General features: G+C 43.9%; 1 protein-coding gene and 1 non-coding gene across 24 annotated transcripts in view; both read right to left on the bottom strand.

Annotated features, from left to right (window-relative positions):
- Positions 1-2674: 2674 nt before the first annotated feature.
- Positions 2675-22466, bottom strand: part of PARD3 (par-3 family cell polarity regulator) — a 634782-nt gene continuing 614990 nt past the window's right edge. For all 23 annotated transcript variants that reach the window (XM_026483463.4, XM_026483458.4, XM_026483464.4 and 20 more), the window contains 3 exons: positions 21709-21829; positions 9062-9189; positions 2675-3122 (listed from right to left, as the gene is read on the bottom strand). In XM_026483463.4, the coding sequence (XP_026339248.2) occupies positions 2729-3122; positions 9062-9189; positions 21709-21829 (643 nt within the window). In that variant the 3' untranslated portion in view covers positions 2675-2728. The remainder of the gene's footprint in view (positions 3123-9061; positions 9190-21708; positions 21830-22466) is intronic.
- LOC113244279 (U6 spliceosomal RNA) lies at positions 15934-16039 on the bottom strand. Its single transcript, XR_003312351.2, has one exon. It is a non-coding gene; the product is annotated as a U6 spliceosomal RNA (small nuclear RNA).

The raw sequence follows: 22466 nt of genomic DNA, 5'->3' as shown, positions 1-22466 counted from the left end.
CTATGGATCCAGTCTTCCTGTGATCCCATTGAGTCCTGGGAAAGTGCCCTGGAGCCAGAGGGCAGTCATTTAGACAAGACTGCTGGTAGAGCATATTCCCACTTCTGGGCTGACTCGTATCCAGTCCTACTTCTCCTCTCAGTGTCGCTCAAATTGTCAGTTTTCATCTACAAATCCCTTTGTGATTTGGGTCCCCACAACATTCAATATCACCTCTCCTGCTCCACTTCTCACTGTCAGTTGAGACAAACAACCTGCAAGTTTTGGCATTTGCAATGGGCCTCCTGGTCAGTGAGAAAATTAACAAATCTGTCCATCTTCTCTTTGCTACTTTCCCACACCTTGCATGCATATAAGAACCCAAGATGTGTTATTTTCTTGGCTTGCTATACACCTCTCGTTACTAATCCTGAGGTGACAGAATTGGATTTAGTGACAGGCTGAAGGCTGCTATGACAACCAGCTGATGCAGCAGCTCCACACGGAGGGCATTTTCAACAGGTCTGTGCAATGCTTGCCCTCTGGGTGGGGGCCACATGGGCATTTGTGCACGAGACATACCTAGGGACCTAGTGCCCTTTACGCCTGCAGGGCACCATACACATATTACTTAACCTAAAAGAAATAGCAAAGCCTTATTTTGTACTTCGGGAAATAAGAACTGGTTGGTATTGGAAATGGAAAAGAATCTGGACATTTCTCCGGGTTCACAGTATGCAAGGGTGAGACTCCCTCAAAATGCTTGGCTCGCTGAAGTGATCCAGAGGGAGCAAAGGACAATAATGGGAATATGATGTGGTTCTCTGTATAAGTTTTCTTTTATGTAGCTCTAGAGTATTGGCTCCTTCAATTCTGAACTCCCCGGGCTCTTTCGGCAGCCTGGGTCTTCCAGTAAACTCATTAAGAAGGTTCCTCTTTCTTCCCTGCCCCCTCTCTCCTCAGGTGTCAGGTAAGCAATCACCTATGTCCACGTCTGCCCACAGACAGAGAGAGGAAGCTTTCAACTTTTTCTAAATATGAAAAAAAATCACATCTGCTAATATACTTAAAAAAAAAAACCCAACTGGGAGTTTCCACAGGAACACTACAGACACCACAAAGAACAGGAAGAAATATGCCTTTTATTAGAAGTCTCATATGTACAGGGAAAGCTGTTTCTCACAGCTCAGGGAAGGCTGTGAGAAAGAGCCACTGTCATCCAAGGTCACCGTGCTGACACTGGTAACATCACTGAATATCCCCACACATTAGGAACACAGAACCGTTACACAGAAATGCAAAAGAGACAATAGGTACGTGTGGACACTTCACATATTTTCTAAAAACAAGTGGACACAAAAATACAATGTGCCAGTAAAAAAAAAAATAGGCATATCAGTACATGTCTTTTTTTTTTGTTTTCTTTTCTTTTTTGTTAATACATGGTATGCTGAGCTTTCATCTCAAGCTTTTTTCACATCGGGATTTGCAGGCACTTTAGCAACCCAGCCATGGTTTACAATACGCGACGTTCAGACCGACAGCTGAAAACATGGGAGCAACCGAGGTCCTCGTGACCCACACATAGCTTACAATATGGACGCGAGAGCGACCTTTTGGGAACACCAGAATGTTCGCTGTGTGGCAGAACAGCTTTTCCCTTATTTGTCTTCTTTGTTTCAGGGCAGAATTATTTAGGAGCATGGATGGCATCACCAGGCCGAGATACAAGCATGTAGATACACGAGACAAATGTCATCTCCAACTGACTTTCAAAACTGTGGAGAGCAGATGAGTTTTGAGAATCCCAAAACGACTGTCTGATTTATCTTTGTCCCACCCTCTGCCCTCCCTGCCAACCTGCCAAACGAAAACTAATTAAAATAATTACTGGGATGTCGTGGGCCAGAAGCTCATCCTGGGAGAGTTCTTTTCTTAGCTGCCACCTCCCACATGACGATACACACAGGGCCGGTGGGCAGGCTCCCTCGCTCCCCGGCCGGGAGTCACTCCCTCTCCCACGTCCCCCACGCAGAGCGGCGCTGACTCAACACACGTGTCAGGAGCATGACTGAACAAGTGTATTTATAAACACGGACTAGAATGATCACCTCACTGGTCGAGTTATAAGGCAGCTGCAAAAGGACCCCCGTGATAACCAGACGGTACTGGATATGGCTTAGCTTCTTTCCTAGGATGAAGGAACTCTCCCACGGCGAGGAGCTGGGAGAGAGCAGGGAAAACCACGCTGGTTACGAAGTACTGTAAATGACTGTTGTGAGTACCATAAGGCCCCGATTTCTGGTGTGGTCACCCCCTTGGATCCTCCAGAGATTGGGACGTCACCTCACATCAAAGAAAACTGAAAGGGGAAAAAGAGGGATCGCTATCCCCCTCAACTTCAAGGTAATTTGTCACCGCAAGTTGTCAGGGGCTGTCACACAAAGCCACGGACATCTCACGGTGGGGGGGCCCCGTCCTGGTACTGCAGACAGACGCCGAGCACACGAATGCCTTGAACACATGATTGTCGGAGGGCGGGAAATCCTTCCATGAAATAGATACTTGAGACATAGTGGCAAAGACATTAAGGCCTTCCGTTTCTTTGCCCGTACTGCTTAAAGGCACTGATACCAACAACAGAAATATTCCATAGTACCATCGAGGTTTTAAAAAAACTCCCAAAATACAAGTCTTCATAAGAAAATGTCCTTTATTGCATGACATGAAGCCTCCGCTCTTCTCCTGCTCAGGAATAGAAGGGTTTCCCTTTCTCAGGAGTCTGGAGTCTGTTCAGCCTAGCGACCTGAGAAGGGGAGGGGGGCACATCCTGCCGGAAGGGCCCCTTGGGAGGGGTGTAACTGGGGTCCTGGCCTTTCTTGTATGAGTCATAGTTGTTGAGCCCCTCCGGAGGAGGCTGCTTCTTCATCTGCTGCTCCTTCCGCCTCTGCTCCTGGCGAAGGAGCTCCTGGGTCTCCAGCATCACCCTGGCGTTGAAGCCGTGCCCGCCCAGGTAGCCGTTCCTGGAGCCTTGGTAGCTGGAGTACCTGGGGTTCTCCTTGGCGCTCTGGAAGCCTTCGCCGGGGGAGTAGTTCTGCTCCCAGGAATCCTGGGACACAGAGCTGGCGTTTTTCCTGCTTTGCCTAGAAAGCAAATCCCAAAGGTTAGTATATGAGGGTTGGGAGAAGGGGAGAGAGAGAAAGGAAGAAAGGAGGGAGAGGGCTGTGGGGGTGGGGGGCGGAGAGGTGGGGGAAGCGGGGGGTTAAGACCCAGGGGGTTAAAACAGGACTGTCCTCAACAAACAATGGTGAAGCGGAAGGGAGCTGAGGGATTCAGCGGTGATCCAGAAAAAGGGTCCTCCGACTGACTGTGCGGGTAGGCACTGCCTGTTGTGCTGAGCGTGTAACAGTCTCTCCTACCATTTAGACGCATTGGCAGGACGCTGTATGGGAGTATTAGAGATCTGGCAGCTTCTACCCCAGCCGTAATTGCTCGTTTTAGAACGTTACAATTCAATCCTAAACAAGCAAAACAAATATTTTACACAGCTGCCACCATAATGCCTGAGACTCGCGCTACTATGAAGTGCCTGTAATGGATTACAGTATGAGTTCAGTTATGAAAGATTTAAGTCTAGACTCCTATATGATTAAAAATGCAACAGGCAGTCCCTTAAAGCCTTGGCTTTCGAGATGTATATGTCAGCAACCGACACCCTTCAGATTCCACGCTCATCAAGCCGGTAAAACCTGGAAGGCTGTAGAATAAGCACTATTTTCCTGCACACCGTACCCTCACCAAGGGCTGGGATCACCTACGTAACTCACTTCCTGTCACCCCAGGATAGGGAAATAAATCAGAGTCATAGAGAAATTTCAAAGTTTTATCGCTTCTGCAATAAAGTTGCACGTCATTCTCAGGAAACATTATTGTTTTGAAACATCTTTAATTTACTATCAAGTCTCTAGATGCTTTTATGAATTTACAATAAGATTGGCTGTGATAAAGTAAAACAATTTTGTGCCAGAAAGGAAGACATGTCCTAATTTTTCGCCTTAAAAATGGAAGAGAGGAAGAGAGAATTGAGTAATAAAACAAAATATATTGCCCCATTTATCAATAAGAAAATCATTTGCCGACAGTATGTATTGCTCAGCCTTTCACATCAACACACACGACATGACGGAATGTTCAGGAAGACTCGTGTGAAGGGAAAATAAGGTCTAGGCAGCCATGGGGCTCCCACAGGGATGGAGCAATTTGCATTTTTGAACATTCAGAAGTGCCATCAATATGGTTTGGGATGAAATCTGCCCATTTTCCACATGGCCTAAAATGCAGCCAGGGATATATTCAATAAGGAAAATGAACTAATGTCCAGCATCATCTCTGGATATGACTAAGATTAACTGAGCCGTCCCCAGTATCTCTATCTGGTTCTCTTTTAATGGGACTCGGACCATTTGTACCATCAGCCCAGGCAAGAATCCTTAGATTTGATGGAATAGTTTATTTGCCTAAAGGACTGATTATCTTCACTTAAAAAGTCATAAATTAATCTGCCCAGGGACATGAATGATGGAAAGTGCCAGCATGAAACCAGGGATTTGACATTAATCATGAAACTTTAATTAAAACAACGAACTTGTTACTGATGTTCCAGCAACAAAAGTGGAGTTCCTTCATGGGTTAGTGATCAATTTAAAGATAACCAGAAATAGGCTGCTGAAATTCACCTTTGTTTCATCCTTAGCCTACCGAGATCCACTAACCCTCTCCATCCCCCAACCGCCAACTCTATAAAGCCCGAGGCTTCACTCGATGGCACCCACGCACCCAAAGCTGAATTCTGAATCATTTCAGCAAGACAGCGTCTTTTTTATTTAAACACATCGAGAAGTCACTAAAGGTCTGTTAGGGATAGAAATTATGATGATGTGAGAGAAAGAATTTCTTGTAGCTAAAATTTCCTTCAAATGAAGCAGGCCAGAGGGAAGAAAGCGGATCTGCCTGAGGTATGAAGCGAGATGTGTGGGGAAAGTACATACACTTAGATACACGCACACGCGCGCTTTCTTGGTAAGGAAGCCAGCAGTATCAATAAGCCCTTGATTAAAAAGAGGACGAGAAATGAGCAGCTCATAAAGAAACTCGAGGAAAAGGCAGACAATGCGAGTTTTCTACACTAGACTCAGGATCAAGTAGACAGAGTTTCCAATCCTGCCTGCCACTCACCGACGCTGTGACCCTGGGAGGGTTATGCTGTTTGGGCCCAAACTGTCTCATCTGTGACGCAGGCTAGATACCTAACCTCATAGGATATGGGGAGAAATCAAGGAAAGAGGACATGTCAAACGCTTAGAAAAGCATGGCACACGGTGAATGGTTGACTAATGGGTGTTGGAAGTGTAGTTTGAGGGCCAAGTCACTTTGCCCTCAAAGAGGGTTTTGGGGAGCATTTTTGTGATCAACAAAAAAAAGCAAAAATATTAGCTTTCCATCCTTTGTCAGAAAGACTGGGCTGAGATCAAGAAGCAGGGAGAGGCACCAAATAACTGAGGAAGCTTCACTGAGTGAAGGCGACCCCACCTCCCCAGAGACTGGAAAGAAGCTTTTGACTATCCCACGATTGCTTAGTCAAAAGCCACAGATGAACAACAGCAGCAAATATCAATCTCCTTTCAGCCAATTCCTTTATAACCAACACGCACGCTTGTTTGGTCCTGGAATGAGCCCACTAGAGTTCTCTGAATCCACTCAAAGCAAATTCCTGGGTTTGGCAGTAACTATCACTTAATGATTACAACCACCATCAAGTTGGGGGCCTACATCAAAGACCCAATGCCTCAGAACGCCATTTAGTCACTGCAGTCACACTGAGGTAAGGAGGACACAGAAGGGTGAAGAAAGATACAAAGACCAAGGCTGACACATTGACAAGCAGCTTAGAGACATAATGAATGGGCCTGGCCGGGACACCATGTCCGGGTGCAGAGGACAGAGGGGAAGTGAGGTGTGCGGAGCAGGAAAGCCCGCCACTAACAGACGTGAAGCCACAGGAGAAGGAAAGATGAAGACGAAATGGACAGGCAGCAGGAAAAGAAAAAATATATATTTAATAAAGGACCTTAAATAAGGCTTCCTACCCGTGACTATAAGTGAACAGACTTCTGCTCAGTTTTGGAGTTGCCTTTTGAACACTAAGAAACTAACCTAGAAATGTTAAAAGGATTAAAAAAAGAAAGTGAAAAAAGAAAAAAAAAAGGTAACTAATTTAGGAATTAAAAAAAATTAAAAAAGAAATCCTAGTCTGGTTGAGAATTAAGTGTGGGTCCGCTCAGGTCTCTCCTTCCGGACGAGGGTTACTACCTGACTAGCGTTTCCTACCGATATTTCAAAGTCTAACTCGAATACTGTCTAGAGGTTTGTTCACTACAGTTAGAATTTACAAAGCACTCCAGCTTGTGTACATTCGTCTAATTCAAACCACCTTAGCTAGTGCTACTGATACAAAGAATGACCATTTGCTTTATTCTATGCTCCACTTTGCGAGAGAGCTTCTGCTGTGCGTGAAGTCCTTCTGGTATCACATGCCACGCCGACTTGTTTAGACGAAACTCCGCTAAGTGCCAACATCCGGAGGGCAGAGGTCAAGTGTCTTTGAAGAATATCACATGTCACAGACGTGGGTTTGATTCAAGCCCGTGGAGGCTGTGGCAGTCTCCCTCTGAGCTCCCGTCTGGTTTCGTTACCTTCCTCCAGATCTCTGCACACAGCCTTTTGTCAAGTGGCGCCGCTCTACAGGGAACCAAGCTGGGGGCAAGGTTCCACATTCCTGAATCTTCCTCACCACAGCCACTCCCGTCGAGAGGAAGAGAACAGGCTGTAAGAGGCCTACCAGCCCTCCTGTCTGCAACTACAACTCTTTCTTTTTGGAATTTCTGCTTTTCTCCTTCGGACACACAATACAGTGCCTGGTCATAAGGGGGCTTTGCGAACCCAGAACGAGTTTTCGTCAACAGCAGGCCCCGGTACCAGCAGCAGCCGTCGCCATGAATCAGATCCTTCCGCTGGTGCTTCCGAACCGACAGGGACAGCAAGGAAGGGCAGCTCAGAGCAGGAGGAGATGGGGAAGAGAGCAGAGGCTCAGCCTGGAATTCTGGGCTACCTGGGAACACGGCCAGGATAAAGTTGGGAGAAGCACCCCAACTGTCTTTGTCCTCTTGCCCAGGACGGGGCCCCGACGGGCTCTTCTTCCACCAGGCGTGTGTGCTCCCGAGCCCTCGGCCTCCATCTCTCCCACTTCCCATCCTTAGCCCCATGCATTTCCCAACTCACTCCGCCCCTTACCTACGCTTTCTGATATTTCTCCTTCATCGTCTATCTTCTCGAACACAACAAACATTTATGGAGCCAATCAATTTGCCAATAAAATCAGATCCCAGCCCCTGCACAGGCAATGCCGTTCCTATGGGCCGCGATGGGCTGCTGACCACCAGGTAGGTCAACTGATCCACAACGTCGCTCTCATCTTTCTGACGGAAAGCAAGCCACACAGGCGCGGTGGAGGGCTTTGACACAGAAGAACCTTGATGTAGAGTCCTTGAGCTGTTTCGCATTTGATGCATTGAGCTGATTCATACAGTGGCCTTCTTCCAAATGCTAAGGGCAGCGGAGCACAGAGAGAAACTTTACACCTACACACGTAACAATTCCAGACTTGGGAACCAAAACCTTTGGTAGCAATGAGCCTTATAAAATTAGGGTTGAGGGCACGGGCAGGTTTCGGTTTGAATGTTGGCAGAATTACACACTAGCTGTGTCACCCTGGGGCAAGTTGCTTAATTTCACTGAGCTGCTTCCTTGTAGGGCAAAGTGATTTCCAAGGTCCTGTGCGGACCCAACTTCAATGCCTCTTACCCAGAGCGGGCTAAAGAAACATTCTCCTATGTAAGAGAAAAGGTAATTCTCCTATTTAAAAAAAATAATAATTTCGTTTTCTAAGGAGATACAGCTTTATAGATTAAAAAAGAACAACTGAGTGAACAATACTACAGTACTAGTAATACTACCATTACGATTACTACAGAACAGTACTCAGCCTGGTACAGATTTTCATCATATCCTCATTCCCTTGTCTGATCTACAACAATGTAGCCAAGTCCCTCATGGTTATTATAGTGATTATTTAACATTTAAAAGGACTCATCATTATTAAAAATTAGAAGCAAATCAAGGCCACTTTTACACTGGTAGGTACTTGACGCCCCCCCACACTGCTCTGCTCACCTTCCAAGAGGTCCACCTGACACAAACATGGTACATGTATTTTTTTCCCACCCAAAATGTTTCTGTCACCTGGTTTTGAAATAGAACAAATGCCTGTAAGAATTGTGATTATAAGAGTGGCTCGTGGGAAGTTTGGGAAGATGAATGCTCTTGAATATTTTTATTCTTTACCGTGCACGGAGGAAATGGAAAAATGGCTACCGTGTCAGTGGTAGGGCTTGGTCACCTGAGTGCTCTCCAGGCCTCTGGCGGAGAATCCATGCGAGGAGCCCGCAGACAGACCTCCCGCTTATCAGCTAGCGCGGTGGGCATCCCTGGGACCCCGCGGCTCAGCACGGAGCGAAAGCAAGGACCACAGGAGAGTAAGAGAGACTCCCCCCCCCAGCACACCGTGCAGCATTCACCGCCACCCTTTCACAGAGCCCTAGATCTGCACACTACCAGATACGCTGGGGAGCCTACCGGCCGCGCGAAGTAAGAGTTAGCTTTCCATTTTTCAGAGGAAGACACCGTCTGGTCCACGGCCCCCCGGGAAGTAGCAGAACCAGTACGGGATCCCAGGTGGGACCCCTCAGCCCGGTCCTCCTATGTCAGATCATCTTGCTTTCAGCTGGGAGCTTTGGGGTGAAAATACCGGCATCTCCTGCAACACCTTCCCGGCCAGTCGTCTTGCCACACAGGGAGACGGCCGTGCAGGCTGCTTCCCGCAGGCCTACGGTGGGGTGTGCTGGGGTGTGCGAGCGGGAGAGGCCGGGGCCCTGCTGCAGGAGGGGAGGCTGCGGGCGCTCCGTACCGGGGCAGGGAGCTGTACTGGCGCTGCGCCTGCTGGAAGCCTTCGCGCTCCTCCTGCCGCTGCCGCTGCATCTGCACCTCCACGGACACCGAGTGCCTGCCGCTCTGCGCCGCCGCTCTGGAGCTGGGCTGAAGGGCGGGAAAGCAACACGGTTAGCAAGAAGGGAAGGACGGCCGGCACGTGGCGGGTGGACCCGATTTCAATTCTTAAGGAGCGACTTGGAAACACGTAGGGATTCTGTGAATTTTGTAAAAAGTCGATTGCCATTTTCTCGAGTGTGAGAAAAGAGGTATCTCTCTATTTGCTCTTCTGAGCCCCAAATCCTGAAGCATCATACATTTGGACCATGGCTTTAGGATGGTCTGAAATCGAAAGGTCAACTTTTCTAGTCAAATGAGGTGTGGTAAACACCAACATTAGATACTGCTTTGTACCCCTTGTCTCTCCAGCGAACAGGGGAGCAAGGCTGCTCAGAAGACCAGAAGGAGCCAATGCCCAAAATAAGTAAGTCAATAAAAATCTGCTACAATCATTCACAAAAGTGGGAAAGTCCTTGAAAGTTGGCTGTGCTGGTGAATTTCTCCAGCAGTTACATCTTTTAGTTTAGCAATACGCTACCATATAGCTGATTCCCCTTTTAGTAAAGGGTGACAGTTAAATTTTGCACTGAGATTGGTTGACACTAGGCACTGCTAGCCATGGACAGGTCTCCTCCAACCCACACATGGCAGCCACGTGGGAACAGAAACACTCATCGAAAGAACAAACCCAAAAGCTAATCGCTGCTTGAATGGGTTATGAGACAATACATTTGCCTTACTTATTAGGAAATGGCATTTTTTTTTACCTGGGTTAATTATGTTCTACGGAGACACTTGCACTCCTTCTGGCTAAGTACATCGGTCAGCAGGCCATCTACTGACTGCTGCCTCTCGGCAAAATCCGATATCGCCTGTGCATGGTGTGCTGCACAGAGCGAGCCCCTGTGGATCTCCGGCTTCTCACGGACAGTTTTCAGCTTACCTTCCCGTCTAGATCCGCCCTTCTAAAACAAAAGCAGCTCTGCTCGAAATAGACAACGATGCCTCTAACCTGACAGCGATGGTTTATCTTAGCATCCGTGGCGTTCACTAAATAATCCATTTTGGCACTTGCAGACCTCTGTTCCTCTTTGCGTTACACAACATTGTGCGATAGGCATGTTCTGACTGTGGAATGTCTCTCAAAAACAAGCCATCGATTTTCTTTGGTTGAGAGCTGAACACCAATGGCAGACTTTGACTCGATACTCACTTCCTAGAAGAACAGAGTGTTCGCCTGCATTCGGAGAACGTCAGACATGCGGGCTTGCTACCTAAGGACTGGCTCCTGTGGTTGGCTCTTGTGTGATCAGAAAGCAAGCGTCACCTATTGTTCTCTTTCTGCCTGGCCAGCGTTATCTCATTTGTTGGTTAAGCAATAATAAGGCAATATACGGGACAAAAATTTCAAAGCATATGGGCATAGTCAGTGAGCACATTAAAAATATCCCGATACAAAAATAATGCGTGAAGAGATTAGGCTTTACAATACCCCAGTCTCCACTAGTGGATGTTTATAACCACACTCACTGGAACAAACGTGTGTTCTGAGACCCGCTCCACAACACCGTTCAAATACACATCAGCGGTGCCTTCAGCAAGGAAAACACTTTGCTGAGTGAGTTCTGCTTATGCAAACAAAGCATCAACCAATTGTTCATCAACTACATGAAAGAAGACAGACATTTTCTTCCATTACACTTGATGAGCCCGGCCAAAAAGAGAACTGAGCGGTTCTATTGTTCATGGTGAGGCATGGGAAGCTTGAGAGAAGCCACTGGACAGAGGGAAAGCAAAGCGAGAAAATACTACACAATTGCTTTTACACCCTCAAAAAAGAACCACGTTTCCCTTTCCTTTTCACTCAGTGTAAGCTACATACATGTGTCAGGCAGCCTCGAAAGATCTGGCATTCTGCAGTAGGATTTAGTAACCAGCTTTTTAAGCTCATGCTGTTCTGTGACACACCGCTTGTGGAGATGTGAAAAGAAAATGCAAGGTCTTGTAGAAATTTCAGGTGTATTTTTAAGTTGTTTCTCCCAGAGGCCTGAAAATTTGATTCTGACAGGAAAAAAAAAAAGAAGAAGAAGAGGAAAGAGAAGTTGTTGAAGGGCTTTTGCTTCCTCCAGTGTGTGGTTTCTGACACTGTTCACCTCAAACCTCATCAGCGGTGAGCATCTAGCTGGATCTTGATGAACTCCAATTATAAAATTATCATCACACACGATCTGAAAACATGAGTGAGTTTGGTGTCGGCAAACTGACGTCTGTCGTACTAGTCTGCCCACCACAATGAAATATAAACCTTATTAGCCTCACCATGAATATTTTATTCCATTTCTCTTTTCAAAGCATGCAAACGGGTAGGTTCTTAAAAAGAAGCACCTTAATCTTTAAGATGAAATGTTACTGAGTCACGGATTTCCAGGAAAATTGTATACGTGAGCAGCCCAGGGCAACAACTAGGTCAGTTCATCCTGGCACGTTTCATACTTGGCCTGAATCAAAAATAACTTGACTCATGATTTCAACGACCAGCGCATAAAAATGTAAATTGCGGGAGCAGTATTACAATGGACAATCCTGACTTTTAAATACTGTGGTTTCCATCTCTCTTGCAGAAATAGAATACTTTATCTGGAGTCTAAAATCACAAAAATAAAGAAATGAAGAAAGGTAATTTGTAACCCCAGAGAGAAGTGCAGGTTTTCGAATAAAACAGTATCAACAACCACAACAACGAAGTAACACGTATACAGGGAAACACACAGGTAAATTATGGTTGTAATAATTCTGGAGATTCGCCAGACAGTAAGGCGATAGCTCTGTTTTCAAGAGTGCAAATTACAAATAACCTGGCCTCGTTTGTGATGAAATTTGTGACAAGCAATGACCTTTCAAGTAAAAAAATAGCCAAGGTTGCCAAGGCCATAATAATGCAGAGATTGTAAATGGAAATAAATACGTGGCTATCTACGACACGGGACGCTGGAAGGCCATGATATGTGACTCTCCTCATGGCTCATGTTTCAACCCACAGTGAAAGCTATGTTACTTCGTGAGTGAGTTGCAAAGTGCTGGTCTTTATCATGATTATATAGAGATACTATTTATACTGTACGAACAACTATATAAAGTTTGGAAAAGCTACACAATTTGGCTACCATTTACCAGTGTAAAGCAAAATATTAAAAATATCTTCTATAGAGTGCTTTCATTACATTAAGTCATTAAGCATTTTTCTCAGTTAAACAAAATCATTCTTCTTTTTCCAAAGTAAAAATAAACAATACAAAAAATAAAAACACAAAACCAAAACTGTTAACAGTTAATAGGCTAAAGAAAGAACAAAAATAAACAGGCACCATACAACCTTTCAGTGCCAATTTGAACTAGGCAATTTCGTAAGACTTTTAGAGCTTAATGTACAAGTGCATGGGTTACACAGGAAAGAAAATTCATTACTGTTTTATTAACATTTATAGAAAATAATTTTTAAACACCTAATTTTTCTTCGCATAAAGTAGCACCTACGTGTGCGTATGTCTGTATATATTCACATATACACACATGGATGTGCTATTCTTATAAATGATACTTTTTTTAGAAAGAGAGAGAGGGAGAGAGGGGGGTGAGACAGGCACAAGGAGAGGAAGAGAGAGAATCGTAAGCAGGCTCCACACCTAGCACAGAGCTTCAATCTCACAACCCTGAGAACATGACCTGAGCCAAAATCAAGAGTCGGATGCTTAACTGACTGAGCCTCGAGGCACCCCTATAAATGATAGTTTTGGGTGCCTTTTCTATTTAAATCATGAATGATAAAAATTTCCAAATTTTCCCATACATTCAAAGGGCACGTACTGAATACAAAAAAAAGCTACAAGAAGTTTGTCTGCCTCGTAGGAAAAGCTGTGGTGAAGACGACGGCCACGATCACGAAAAGAACACACGCCCACCTGAGATCTGGAGTCTCCATTTCAGCAATTCAAATGTGCTGCAACCCTAATATAAATCCCACGTGCTGATAAAAATGGTAATTTACACATTTGGTAGAGGGTAGGAAGAACGGCTATGCCACTGAATCATGTAAAGAGTTTAAAACGTTTGCTCTGTTTAAAAGTGGCGACTGCTAATCTCGGTAATTATTTTCTGTAGCAGACCCATCGAAAACTTTAAATCAAGACAAAGTTAACTTTTGTCTATCGATCCCGCCTTTACAGCCTTCCACCTCTACCCCATCACCCAAGATACTTTTACAACTATCGATCGAACTCTTGTGGGTTCTGAATGTTGAAAAGCTTAATTGCTACTAATGATGTGAGTAATGCTTGAAAAATCCGCAGAGCATACCAGTTTCCCTCATAAAGTTCTTATAAATACATTTTGATTTCTACACACCGTTTGTCTCTATCTCCTCTTTCCCAAACAGTGTCTGGACCTATTTCCCCCCTCCTTAAACAGCAGGTAGGATGAAAATAGAGGGGGGGGGGGCTCTACAAAACAAGACAGCTCTCTAGTGTCACATGTGAATGACGACCCAAAGCAGCTTCACTCATTTCTACTACCTGACACCTCTGTGGGTGCACCGGTCATGGAGCCTTTGGCTGGGGGGACGGGTCCTGGGGCTACAAGAAAGGGGTCTACTTTGCAGTAGCACAGAGGCTTCGGCCATGAGTAAAGGGCCTCCCTTTCCTGCAGGAATGGCTTTCTCCAGGTTGACTTCCAAGGGAGGTGATTTCCACCCAATGTGAACTGCAAGGCTATCAACCGAGAAGGATTTGTCGAGTCAAGGCATGGAGCCCCATTATAAGGAAATCACAGCAGATACCCTGAAGTCTTCAGAAAGATGAAAACAAAAACAACAGCATCATCTTCCCAAATTCCCCAAGTACAGGGAAGGCAATCTAGGGGTGCGGGGTGGCTGTGTACTGCAGACTGGCTCGCTAATTAAAGCAGACAAAACCCTAAAAAGGGAAGAGGAGCCATTAAAAGTCCAAGACAGAAAAATAGAGAAAAGGACAGATTTTTTGGTTTGGTTTTGTTTTTGTTTAAAGACAGCCAGGAAGAAAGCTTGGGGGAGAAGAGGGTATTCACATCACAGAGGATCAATTTTCCATCTGAAGGACTAAACTACTTTCAGTCACTACCAACCTGGGATGGAAAGGATTTAGCAATATAGCTATTAAAGTCTCCATTATCCCATCTATCAACTGCCTCGGCCCGCAAGTCTCCTTGTGGGCAACACTCAGGTATCTGCAAAGTTTTAACAGCATACTGTAGTTATGTCTGCAGCCTGCCGTTTAATTCTTTTAAAAGCAACACTAAGTCCTGCCCATCTCTGAGCTCTGTGATAATAACCCTAACCTCAGCTATTGTTCCATTATCTTAAGAAAGACTTCAAACAACCTGCTGCTTTATTTATGTTGCACCTGGCACTACATCGGTGCAGAAGTTGCTTTTTCTTCTCCTTCTCCTTCTCCTTCTCCTTCTCCTTCTCCTTCTCCTTCTCCTTCTCCTTCTCCTTCTTCTCTTACCCGAGTTGGGAGAGAATTCACTTTAATTATGGAGCTAAGGAAATTTTCTGGGCCTCTGCTCATCTAAAGACCTTTTGTGCCACAAATCAGCTCCCTCAGGCCCAAACATTATTTTGAACAAAAGCCCAGGAACAGGTGCATTCCATACTACTAGAGTTTAGGGAGAACATTTTGAAAATGGATGAATTGAAAAGGGCTACTTGGATGAATTTCCTGCAGCATCGCTCTCTGTATGTAAAGTAATTGGCTTGGATCTTTTTCTATATGATACATCTGGTTGCACTTTGCGTGTGGCATTCCCAACAAGCATGGCAATTTCAACTACTATGGACTAAGATGGACACACAGTTTGAAGATGAGTTTGTGGTTCCTTAAAACTAAAATGATTACAAACCATTCCAATGACTGAGATCATGGTCTCATCCTTTCCAAACACAGTGACCTTTCAAGGTCAGAGTACATACAGGAAATGAAAAAAAGACTCTAAGACACTCAAAGCTCATTTTGTAAAACACACAATAAAAACCATAGACCCAGGGACGTTTTGAACAACTGAGCAGCTCTTACTAAGGCAACAATGAGAATTGGTATGAAAATTAATACACTAAGTAGAATTACAGTCACTTTAGGCTCATTCATATGATCAGTAGAAAGGAGAGTACACAGCAAGATCCCAATTGTTCGAAAATGTAAAAAAAAAGAAAAAAGAAAAGGTCAACTTCTGACCCACAATTTAGGAAATTATTCTATTCCTAGAGTAATCAGCTTGTCATCCAAATAATTCCCTGCTCACTCATTACAGGAAATGATAATACAAGCCAAGTGGTTGCTCTAACGTCACTACGGCATTTTGCTATACAATAATTTGGCCTATGACCTTCAGTAGGTGAGTTCCTGGACGTATAAGATCTTCTCATACATTTTTCCTAACATGACTGAATTAAGTAGATAACAGAAATCTATACTAACATATTCCCTACCTCCATTAAGAAAAAAAAATCCTTATAAATGAACCAAAATGGGTATCAAATCATCTCCACATCTCCCAATGAAAAACATCTACAGCTAAGAAATAGGAAATGCTCAGTTAGCCTCAAACAAACTTGGACATCTCGCATGTGGATATAATGTCACCAACCAGAAAAAGTCCAATCAATCTTAGTTCCCAAATACATGTTTCTCTCTTTCTCAGAGTTATATATTTAAAATATATTTCAACTTCAATGAGGTGTTCTTTATTTTCCTTTTCTTTTTTTTAAATGTGGAATATTCCTGCTTTTGCACGCCATCCTTGCGCAGGGGCCGTGCTCCTCTTCTCGGTATCGTTCCAATCTCAGTACACGTGCCACCGAGGCGAACACTGAGGTCTTCTTCCAAGCCTTTCCTAACCGCCCACACTGATTTGGCCATCATTCCTCAGTGCTTAACACTCCATGCACACCTGTATCATAAACTGTACAAAATATTCTTTTCCTTTGGATCAGCTCGACTGTAGAGTTCTAACAGTAGTCTTTCCTTCCCATCTTTGCTCTCCAGCACCAAACACACTGACTGGAACACAGTAATAAGCACTCAATACATTTGATCAATTAAATAATTAATCAAACAGTAATGTTGCAAATATGCTGGTTTGAAATCACACTGCCAAGTAAAGTCAGGCGACATTCCGCCGCTCTTCACGGTGTGGTATGGGGACTGAGAAACCCAGGCAGGCTCCTGCAGGTTTCAACTCTGTGTTTAGAACTTTTTCATATAGGGTTGGTTTTCCCCTTCAGGTGGCCACTGTATTCTTTCCTCTTTTCAGCCTTTCTGTGCAAATATACATAGCTAAGGATGTTTACCACACCTCAAAAAAGAAGCCTGCTTCAAATCAATCAACATGATACATCGCATCAATAAAAGAAAGGATAAGAACCGTATGCTCATTTCAATAGATGCAGAAAAAGCATCTGACAAAGTACACATCCATTCATGATAAAAACGCTCAACAAAGTGGGCCGAGAGGGAACAAACCTCAACATGCTAAAGGCCATCTATGAAAAACCCACAGAGAATGTCATCCTCAATGGGGTAAAACGGAGAGCTTTCCCCCTAAGGTCAGGAACACGGCAGGGATGTCCACTCTCACCAGTTTTGTTCAGCATAGTCCTGGAAGTCCTAGCCACAGCAATCAGACAACAAAAAGACATAAAAGGCATCCCAATTGGTGAGGAAGAAGTCATGGTGACATGACACTATATGTAGAAAACCCAAAGGACTCCACCAAAAAACTACGAGAATTGATAAATGAATTCAGTAAAAGTCACAGGATACAAAATCAGTGTACAGAAATCGGTTGCACTAATAATACACTAATAATAAAGCAGCAGAAAGAGAAAATAAGAGAGCAATCGCATTTACAATTGCACCAAAAACAATAAAATATTCAGGAATAAGCTTAATTAACCAAAGAGGTGAAAGATCTATACTCTAAAACTATAAAATGTTGATGAAAGAAATTAAAGAAGACACAAAGAAATGTAAAGACATTTCATGCTCATGGATTGGAAGAACAAATATTGTTAAAATGTCTATACTACCCAAAGCAATCTACACATTTAGTGCAATCCCTACCAAAATACCACCAGCATTTTTTTTCACAGAACTAGAACAAACAGTCCTAAAATTTGTATGGAATCACAAAAGACCCTACATAGCCAAAGCAACCCTGAAAAAGAAAAGCAGAAGTGAAGGTATCAAAATTCCAGACATCAACTTATATTACAAAGCTGTAGAGATCAAGGCAGAATGGTATTGGCACAAAAATAGACACACAGATAATGGAACAGAATAGAAAACCCAGAAACGAAGTCACTATTATGTGGTCAATTAATCTTCATTGAAGCAGGAAAGAGTACCCAGTGGGGAAAAGACTGTCTCTTCAACAAATGGTGTTGGTTAAACTGGACAGCCACATGCAAAAGAATGAAACTGGAGGGGTGCCTGGGTAGCTCAGTCAGTTAAGCATCTGCCTTTGGCTCAGGTCATGATCTTAGGGTCCTGGGATGGAGCCCCGTGTCAGGCTCCCTGCTCAGTGGAGAGTCCACCTCCCTCTCCCTCTGCCCCTCCCCCTGCTCATGCTCACTTTCTCTTTCTCTCTCTCTCAAATAAATTAATAAAATTTTTTAAAAAAGAATGAATCTGGACCACTTTCTTTCACCATACACAAAAATAAACTCAAAATGGATTAGAGACCCAAATGTGAGACCTGAAACTATAAAAATCCTAAAAGAGAGCACAGGCAGTAATTTCCCTGACTTTGGCTGTAGCAACATATTTCTAGATATGTCTCCTGGGGCAAGTGAAATAAAAGCAAAAATAAAGTATTGGGACTACAAAAACTATTTTATCAAAATAAAAGGCTTCTGCACAGCAAAGGAAACAATCAACAAAACTACAAGGTAACCTACCAAATTATTTGCAAATGACGTATCTGATAAAGAGTTAGTATCCAAAATATATAAAGAACTGATACAACTCAACACTCAAACAATAACTAACCCAATTAAAAGATGGGCAGAAGACATGAACAGACATTTCTCCAAAGAAGACATCCAGATGGCCAACAGACACATGAAAAGATGCTCAACATCACTTATCACCAGGGAAATGCAAATCAAAACTACAATGTGATATCACCTCATACCTGTCAGAACGGCTAAAATCAACAATACAAGAAACAAGTGTTGGTGAGGATGTGGGGAAAAGGAACCCTCATGCACTGTTGGAGGGAATTGCAGCCACTGTGGAAAACAGTATGGAGATCCCCCAAAAAGTTACAACTAGAACTACCCTATGATCCAGTAATCACATTACTGGATATTTACCCAAAGAATACAAAAAGACTAATTCAAAGGGATACAATGTTTATGCCCAATGTTTACTGCAGCATTATTTACAATAGCCCAGTTATGGAAGCAGCCCAGGGGTCTGTTGATAGATGAATGGATAAAGAAGTTGTGAGATACACACAATGGAATATTACTCAGCCATAAAAAGGAATGAAATCTTGCCATCTGCAATGACATGGAGCTAGAGAGTATAACGCTAAGCGAAATAAGTCAGTCAGATAAAGATAAATACCATATGATTTCACTCCCATGTGGAATTTAAGAAACAAAACAAATGAGCAAAGGAAAAAAGTGAGAGAGAGACAAACCAAGAAACAGACTCTTAACTATAGAGAACAAACTGATGGTTATCAGAGAGGAGGTGGGCGGGGAACGGGTGAGATAGGTGATGGGGATTAAAGGGGGCACCTGTTGTGATGAGCACCTGGTGTTATATGGAAGTGCTGAATCACTACATTGTGCACCTAAAATTAACACAACACTGTGTGAACTAGACTGGAATTAAAATTAAAGACTTAAAAAAAAAAAAAAAAGAACCCTGCTTTAAGAAACCTGGTAGGAAGAGATTGAGTCAATTATGCCAACCAATGTAAACAGACTAACATAATTCTGTCCCGTTGCTACCTGGGAATGACTCAATTTACTCGATCATCTAAAAAATAAATGTTTTAGAAAAACAATACCATTAATAGTAATATTGCTGCGGAAACACAATTAGAGATATTCTTAGACATTATATCTGCTAAGCTGGTTTTACAACCTCCCAAAGTTAGGCTAGGATTGATTTCACAAGGAGTTTTTACTCTCGGATGTTGGTCTCACATTGCCGAGTGTCTGCTCCAAGGCTCCACCTTCCTCTCTTGAACCGAGGTAAAGCCCTTCAAACGAGCACCGCTTCTCCCATTTTTCCTTCACTTTTTCAAAATTATCTTCCACTGACTCCAGTTTGATCACTAAACTCCACGATCAAACCGTTCATAGGTGTCTGGCCTTGTGTCGAGTATATTGACGGTGTTAGATTTTAGGGCCACGAAGGACCTCAGAGATGACTTCGCTCTATTGCAGCACTTCTCTAAGCTCAGTAGGCTCCAGAATGACCCCTCCAGGGCTTGTTAAAATACAGATGCCTGGACCCCACCCAGAGAGGTTTAGATCCAGAAGGTCTGAGGCAGTGCCCAAGAATGTGCAATTATAACACGCTTCCAAGTGACGGTTCAAGGTGCTGGTCTGTGGACCACACTTGGAGAAGACTTACTTGTATCTGCTTTGCCTTACGCACTCAGCTTCCTCTTAAGTTTTCATTTTAACCAAGGGTTTAATGACTGACACTCAACCACCTACCCTAACTCTCTTGTTTCCAACACAAGAAGATGGGCCTGAAGAGCCAGGGCACTTGGCCAGTGGGCCTCTGCTCCGTCCTGATACCATCTTTCTTCAAACTTCCAATCTAGCTTTGAAGCCTCCAACTACGTTCTACCTTTATCTCTGCTTCCCTACAAAATAACCAACGTCTCAGTTCTGGGTCAGGTGGAACTCTTTTTTTCACTTTAAACCTTTTTCAACACTACTATTCCTTCTAGCCCTACTTTCTCAAATTATCTAGTGTAATTATCATCCCAGCACTTTGAACTGAACTCATTAACTTTTCGGACCTTAATCTCTTGTCTACTTCAGGAACTCAAATGGATGGCATACTTTTGACCTCAAATTGTCCAGAGCTGTCCCACCTCCAAGATCCTGGACTCCAAAATATATATAGTTTTGACCACAGCCCCCTAGGCTTTCTAACCCCTAGACCACCAACCTTTCTTGCAACCTCCCAGGCAATTGGGGCAATGCTTCCTTGAGCCACACTCACCGCCCCGTCCTTGAGCCACGCTCACCGCCCCGTCCTTGAGCCATGCTCACCGCCCCGTCCTTGAGCCACGCTCACCGCCCTGTCCTTGAGCTACACTCACCACCCTGTCCAGCGTGTGCAATGCTCCACCAGCATCTTCCCCAGGCCTCCAGAGTGACTTCTCTGACTTTCCGTCATGTCTGTCTTGCCAATCCCCACCACGGAATTAATAAAAAAATTGTTTTTCTATTCCCAGACCTAAGCATTGTTGGCTATGGTCACAGTACCATGTTGACTAGATTTACTAATACTCTCAGCTAGAACTTCCTACCTCAAGCAGCTTGTATGTTCATCTCTATTTGATTCTCGCTCAAGTTTCCAAAGAGATTCTTCAAAATTCCTGTCATCTTGAACACCCCCACCCCCCAATCTACCGCAATGCCTCCCAATCCCAGAAATGCTATCATCTCCAAGGCTAAAGACAAGAACAGAGCACAAGTCCAGGACTGGACTGAGGGGGATCAGTGCACCACACTGTAGAATTTGGACTCTCTCTCATGGGCCCTGAGAAGGCATTTAAGTTTTGCTTTACAAAAATCACTGTGGGGCGCCTGGGTGGCTCAGTCGTTAAGCGTCTGCTTCGGCTCAGGTCATGATCCCAGGGTCTTGGGATTGAGCCCCAGGTCAGGCTCCCTGTTCTGGGGGGAGCCTGCTTCTCCCTCTCCCTCTCCCTGCAGCTCTGCCTGCTTGTGCTCTCTCTCTGCCAAATAAATAAATAAAATCTTTAAAGAAAAGAAAAATCTACTGTGATGGCTGTGAGCCGGATACGCTGGAACAGGAATATGGGCAGATAAACCAGAGGGATTCAACAAATACACAAAGGAGATGAGGGAGAATAAAGAATCAAGAATTGCTAAATATGATACTTCACGTGTAGTAGATACACGATAGGCATGTGTTGAACTAATTTATTCTGGCTCCGATTCTGAGAAAAATGTATATAGAAAAATATTTACTAAAGTTAAAAAAAAGTGCATAGTTGAGAGCAAGAATCCTTTTGCTATGTCTTGTCATAAGGCAAATGAAACTGATTATGCAATGGACAGATGGTGCAACAAGATATAAAATGAAATTAGCAATGATGAAACCCAGATGGAAATGAGGAAAAGGTCAATATGTTAAAGGTCAAAGGAATTTGGCTCCATCTTGTCTTGTTTCATAAAGGACGAAGGTCAGAGCGTAGTGGCTCTTACCGCAGGCAAGCTGTCAGACTATTTGCTGTGCTGCAGAACCAGATACTCACCCAGGGCTGTTCAAAGCTATAGGTACGTCGCCGATCTTCCACATCCTCATCCTGCTTCGCTTGCTGAAATTCTTGCCGTAGACGTTGTATCCGATCATGGTTGCTAGGAGTTGATCTGTTGCTAAAAGACAGAAGGGGCAACAATGAACACCCTTCAGAGATACAATCTGTGAATTGCAGTTGCTAGGGGAGGAAAATGGCAGCTTGCTGTGGAATGACACTGTTTAAGAGGCAGAGAGTTTATAGAACAATATCTGGGCATTTAAAATGCTTTCATTTTGTTCATATGATTAAGACTTATTGAAGTTATTTCAGATATTCAGAGGGCAAGCAGTATGCTTAGACGTTCCTGTTGTACGCAGTACTTTACAAGCCTCATTTCCTTTCTGTAATCTGGCAAGGTGTTGGCAGCAACATTTTTTTGGAAAGGACATCGCATTAAAAATCAGAAATACCAGGGTCCTGTCCTCATTCCTCCACCTTCTTAGACTAAGGCACTCAATACCTCTGAGTTGGGGGGGCGGGGTTTATACATATGAAGTGGACATGATAATCATTTTTTGCTCTCAATATCATAGTTGCAACAGTCAAGTGAGGTAATACCATACAATACAGCCTCACAAACGGGCAGTATTGTTTTCATAATGCTATCACATAAAGTTCCTATTTAGGGTTAGCAGAGGTCTTATACACAAAATGCAGTTCTCACAGCATAAACGACAAGCATTTGAAAAATAACTTTGGGTGGTAGTTTCATT

The sequence above is a fragment of the Ursus arctos genome, unplaced genomic scaffold (genome assembly GCF_023065955.2).
Source record: "Ursus arctos isolate Adak ecotype North America unplaced genomic scaffold, UrsArc2.0 scaffold_30, whole genome shotgun sequence".
NCBI classification, from domain to species: domain Eukaryota; kingdom Metazoa; phylum Chordata; class Mammalia; order Carnivora; family Ursidae; genus Ursus; species Ursus arctos.
This window is presented reverse-complemented; position numbering and strand designations above follow the sequence as displayed.